Source organism: Sander vitreus, chromosome 11 (genome assembly GCF_031162955.1).
Source record: "Sander vitreus isolate 19-12246 chromosome 11, sanVit1, whole genome shotgun sequence".
In the NCBI taxonomy this organism is placed as follows: Eukaryota; Metazoa; Chordata; class Actinopteri; order Perciformes; family Percidae; genus Sander; species Sander vitreus.
The window spans coordinates 5,786,555-5,792,619 of record NC_135865.1 but is presented as its reverse complement, the minus strand read 5'-3'; the positions used below and the strand labels follow the sequence as shown (position 1 = coordinate 5,792,619).

General features: G+C 41.4%; 1 protein-coding gene across 1 annotated transcript; it reads left to right on the top strand.

Annotated features, from left to right (window-relative positions):
• Positions 1–1,810: 1,810 nt before the first annotated feature.
• Positions 1,811–4,876, top strand: LOC144525715 (leucine-rich repeat-containing protein 3-like). Its single transcript, XM_078262770.1, has one exon. The coding sequence runs from the start codon at positions 2,143–2,145 to the stop codon at positions 2,944–2,946; it is 804 nt and encodes a 267-aa protein (XP_078118896.1). The 5' UTR covers positions 1,811–2,142; the 3' UTR covers positions 2,947–4,876.
• The last annotated feature ends 1,189 nt before the right edge of the window (positions 4,877–6,065 follow it).

The following is a 6,065-nucleotide window of genomic DNA, read 5'->3' as shown; positions in this document are numbered from 1 at the left end:
CTGCCAGCAGACAGCAGTCCAATCCTCGCGCAGCCGGGACTCCTTCTGGCGCCGTGCGCGCGCGGGTCGGAGAGAGTGGCGCGTGACGGTCGGACCGGTGCGGCTGCTTGACTTCATTACCATCATCACCAACAAGTGTGACGGTCGTGTTGTGTTTCATGAGAAGACATGAAGAGACTAGAGCCACGTTTGGATTCAAGAATCATTTCACTCGGAGAGTCCATAACTACTTCGTGCCGCTTAGGAACTTCTATCGTTTTATTCTGTACTCCAATACGGAAATGTGGACGCATTGAGGTAACTGACTGTGGCCTACTTTTGTATTGTTTTTTAACAATGTTGATTGAGTATTTATTTTCAGAGAGGTTCAGCCTTCTTTTAACCATGATGCAGATGTGATATGAGCAAACTACTGCTGCACTATCGCCAATAGCCCTGCGTTGGTGGGCTATTCTAGCCAGAGGCTGGATAAAAATAAAAAGGATATAAGTCCACTTGCTAATTAAGTCATTAGTCTGTGCGTATTAGTTTTACCGATTTCATATTTTAACCACATGCTAATGTGATTAAAATTCGCAATATTACAAAACGTTATGAGACTGTTTACTCTGCACTTAACTGCAGTCATTAGCCATGATTACATTTCCTCTACAGGTCCACTTAATATTCATATTTAAGATACATAAATGTTTACTTTCCTAAAGGCTGATTGTTTAATTAAAAGTATGCATGTCCCTTCAAAACTGGAGAAAACATCTGTTGCCTATTTAAGAGCCTATTTGCAATTTCATTCAAACAGATTACTTAAAAACAAATCATGTCGTAGGAAACGACAGCGCGGACAAGATACAGCAAAAAATGCATGTGTAAACCTTAATATGTAGCCTACTATTTTATGCAATGCTGTAGTGGTGTCATAACATGATAGCAGGGTGTTTAAGCCGCCCTTTGTGTACTGTAGATGTCCACATCATGCCCACACCTCCTGCTGAGCCCAGAGTGATGACAACGTGAGGGCTTATTTAAGACTGTGTGTGTGTGTGTGTGTGTGTGTGTGTGTGTGTGTGTGTGTGTGTGTGTGTGTGTGTGTGTGTGGCCAGCCTTAAGTTATGAGATCCCTTGCCAAAGACAAATGTAAAAAAAGAAGACACTGGCTCCATGGGGCGGATGACCTCGAACACAGCGAGGGGTTCGTTATGTGATGAGTTTAGCCCACCAGAGGGTTCACATTATGAATGAGAGACAGCTGGGCTTAAAATGAGGGACCTGCATGTGCAAAAAAAAAAGAAAAAAGATTCTCCTCATTGTTGGAGTCGAAAGGGAGATAAGCTGTTTCATTTGTTATGGTTTGTTTTCATTGTCCTGCTATGAAATAATGCAATTAATATTGATGTGCTCAAGCATCATATAATAATTCAATGTAATGTTTATAGTAGACAATGCAAAACATAATTATGTGTTCCCTAATTGAATGAGAAATGCTGCCGATGACCCATGAGTGTGCCTCCTGTGTCCCTTTATGAGATTTGCAGAAGTGAAATGGATTTTTCTCAGTAATCACATTATACATTTTGTGAACACTGTGGAACTAGCATTTACTCAGCTCAATTTGGGCAGACTAAGGCATTTGCCAGTGCACTTAGAAAATGCCTTATCTTCCCTATCAGTCACTGTCTGGATGATTCTTCATGTACACTGATGGCAGCTATTGCCATCTTCAGCTGCACTGAAGAACTTTCTATTTTCTTTTTTCCTGTTCAAGAATAACCACATTCTCTTTGTTTCTTTCAGTGCACAACATGATGATTCCGATGTCACTTATCCTGCTCCGAACTCTCTGAAGCTTTCAACGTCGCCACAATAAACCTGAGATTACAGTTCCCTGCCGGAATATGCTCAGTGAGCGCCTTGATTTTTGGATGAGCTCTTTTGAAATCTATTTCAAAAGATTATATAAAATGCTATCAAATCAATTTTGAAGAATTATCTCAAGATTATCCCTTAGGTTGGTGTGAATAAACTGATCATTTTCGCAGTTTTTAAAAGCTAATGAAGCTGCAATCATCACCATTTAACCACAAGACACAGGTGGAACCATGATTGCTTTTGCCTGACAGGACTTGCAGGAGGTCGCTGCTGAATATGCAAGACTTAGCGGGGCCTGATATGCCCAGGAAACTCCCTATCTTTGATGGCTTTGCACTCTTGTGGTGGGGCTTGCTCTTTGGATTATTCATTGCGCGTGCAGAAGTGATGGCTTGTCCCACAACTTGTCACTGTATCGATAAGAGCGGCATGACCGTGGTCCAATGTATGTCTCGCAACCTGGAGAACATCCCGTCAGATCTTCCGAGAGATACCGTTGTCCTACTTTTGGCATCCAACCACATCACCCACATCCCAAGCCACGCCTTCAGAGAACTGCACTACCTTCAGGAGCTGGATCTGTCCAACAATGACATCGAGACTGTGGACCTTGGAGCTTTCCAAGGCGTTTCGGACAGCCTCCTTGTCCTGGATCTATCAAACAATCACATTCAAAGTGTCCCCAAAGAGGCCTTTGCACGTCTACATGCTAAAATCAGCCTGTCGAACAACCCGTGGCACTGCGAGTGCACGCTGCAGGAGGTCCTGAGGGAGCTGCGGCTGGACCCCGAGACAGTCAACGAGGTGATTTGCCACACGGCGGTGCAGGAGGAGTACGCGGGCAAATCCATCATCCAGGTGCTGGACTCAGGGATCAACTTTTGCAACTTTCACCACAAGACCACCGACGTGGCCATGTTCATCACCATGTTCGGTTGGTTCACCATGGTGATCGCATACGTCATCTACTATGTGCGACACAATCAGGAGGACGCCAGGAGGCACCTGGAGTACCTCAAATCACTGCCGAGCAGCTCTCAGATCAGCAAGGACTTTGACACCATCAGCACTGTTCTCTAGCAGGGCTCAGGAGAAGTGGTGTGCGTCTGTAAATATGTGAGTAAATGTGTTGTTATGTACAAAATGACAAAAAAGCTGTTGGGACACATGATCACCAGTGTTTTTGAGCACATTATTTGAAGTCTTTCAGTGACTAAAATGAGCCATTTTGATTATTAAAGCTCCATAAATGAGTGATCTTTTTTTTACAATTTGATTAAATACGAGACAGGCGAAGCACAAAATAAACAAAATACTCCTTAAAGTCACATTTCCAGAATAGATGACAGCTCTAGACTGGAGAGACAAATGTTCCCATGCTGGTGTCGATCCACAGTGTAATTGAATTTGGACTGAGATGAATAAGGAGGACGACTGTATCGATTGATTTATGTTCTTCATGTCATACTGTCATGACAAGATTTTGGCTTACATATGAAATAGGGCAAGGTGTTAACATTCAGTTTGCATAACCCATGCAAAACATTCCTGCCTCCAGTAGACCTAACACAATAAACTACTGAGCCAGCAAATAAGGTTACTCTGTGCAAACTGCATTGATTCATGGCAAATATAAAATGTATTCAAACAAGGAACTAAAACATCGAGCAAACCCATAGCACCAGCAAAAGAAAATATCTGGCGCCGCCACTGCTCCCATCAGAGATGGGTTCAAAACATAGATGAAAAAAATTCAAATGTTACACAAACAACAAGTTCTTCAACCCATACGACCACATAGCAGGGTTGCCAGGTCTGTATGTCAAAACCACGTTATTATGGAACCCACGCAACTTCTAGGAAAGGCCTGCCCTTCAATAGCATTCACAGGCGTCCATCAAGGCTATAATTGCTAATGAAAACGAACGAAATAACAAAAACTAGGTGGGAAAAAAAACATTGTCGTTAACTGAAATAAAAATAAAAACAAGGTATTACAAAAAACGATAACTAACTAAAACTGCAATGTCTGTTTGCAAAACTAACTAAAATAAAATAATCAAGTAAATGTCCTTAGTTTTCGTCTTTGTCAATGTCTTTTATAGAGCAAATAACGTTATCTTTCAGAGTTGACATTTCCGACCATAGACCTGTTTTATACAGTCTATGCCAGAGACTTATGTTTCCGACTGGGAACCCAGAAATTCCGACATTCCATGTCAAATTGAACACAACATAGTCCATCCCCTCGCCTGGCATCATGGCGGTACCGAAAGTCGGAAGAAAGCGGCAGTGTCCTATTTGATTATGACTGTGTCAGATAAAAGCATGAGCCTTGCAGTGGAAGGTGGTAAAATATGTGGAAAAATCCCACGAATTTGAAAGTACATTTGAGAAGCGTGCAGAAGGAGGCTAACCTAGCTTACCATAACAAGGTAAAGGAGAACGCAAAACCCCCTTTCCCCTAAACAGAAGCTAACCCCGGTAACGTTACGGGCATGGATGTATGGGTACAGGGCCAGGCAGCATGACAGAGACAACCGCAGGACAGAGAACACTACAGGAGGGCTTTCACCGGCGACCCGATAGCTGCTGGTTAGTAAATACGCAGGAACACCAAAAGCGGGAGGAAGCGTGGGTTAATATGTCTATTTATACCGAGATGTTTACACAACTGTGTGAGTAGATTTACTTCAAAATGTTCGCCACTTTACTCAACCAAAGTTCAAAACACCTGTTCATGTATGTCTTCTTTAGTCTATTGGCTATTTAGGTTTTTTTCCTGGCACACGTCACTTACACATTTTGCACTTACTGCGGCGTCTTGTGTAGACTGTTTACATATTTGTGCTCATCATATGCACATTTTATGTAGCCTACTCGTGTTATTGTTGAATACATTGTGAATCCATATTTCTAAAATTGTATGATGTTTTTGTTGAGTTATTATTCAACAATACTTTTTCTGACCTTTTTGAATCTTGCCCCTGACAAATAATCCATATTACGCAAAAAGACTAAAACTAACACTAAAACTAATACAAACTAAACTAAAACTAAGCATTTTCTAAAAAATAAAAACTAAACTAAACTGAATTTGAAAACAAAAAGTCAAAACGAAATAAAAATAAAAACTAATGAAAAATGCAAAACTATAATAACCTTGGTGTCCATGCTTACGCAAGGTGACGTAACCTGATTTGTTCAGGTCCTATCCCCTGACCAATCGGCTATCCTAACCCTAACCCCTCGAGGTCAATACCTAACCCCAACCAATCGAGCTGCTTCGTAGGGCGGGCCTTGCCTAGAAGTTACGTGGGTTCCATAATAATGCGTCAAAACCAGCCCAACGGCCAAGAAAGAAAGCCCAAAAACCAAAACATGTGCCCCTGCCAAACCACATACACAGCTTTTAAAGTCCAACCGCATTACTATAATTGCCAAATGTATTGTAATATCTACAAAGTAACACAATAAATGTTAAGTGTTTACACATTAAAAAGGTGCTGACACACAAACTAACCTGTTGCTTTGTCCTACGGCTTTGCTAGCTGGCTAGCTAGTTGTTAACGCTGTAACCCGCAAAAGGAGTTGTTAACTTTGTCCTTCATAAAAGTACGCTAGGTGTTAACTCTGGTATCCTCTGTGGTCTGCTCCGACCCACCTTCAACCTTAGCAGAGTCTAATCAGCCACAATAACTTCAATCAAATTCAATCAAAAAATGTCCCGTGACGGGACTAAAAAAGCTCACAGTTGAGAGATAACTCTCTGTGACCCCTCTCTATTACAGTCTTTTGATTCAACAATAAAGCCCGATATGATAACCTGATAAAATAGCGTTACCCCGGGAGGAAGGTTAGAAAGCGCAACTGCAGTCTGCTGTGTCATGGTGGTTGGAGAAATGCATGCATGAACATATATGGTAACAATATCGTTTTATTTATTTTTTTTATTTTTTTTAGAAAATGAACCACACTTCCTGTGTAGGACTACAAATTTACACTGGTGTATCATCCAGTACACCCCAGACAGAATTTCAGTTCAGCTAAATATTTCATTACATCTTGGAGGAATCAATTACAGGACAGGTTCAAATAAGTCAAAATCACAAAGAACTTCAATATAAAAAGTACTGATTAATGCAGCTTTGTACCAGTCATTTTCAGAGCAATTTTGGGGGTCCAGAATTACTGTCCAT

Excerpts from the sequence above, each read along its gene's own strand:
- LOC144525715 (XM_078262770.1), top strand. The coding sequence starts at position 2,143 with ATGCAAGACTTAGCGGGGCCTGATATGCCCAGGAAACTCCCTATCTTT.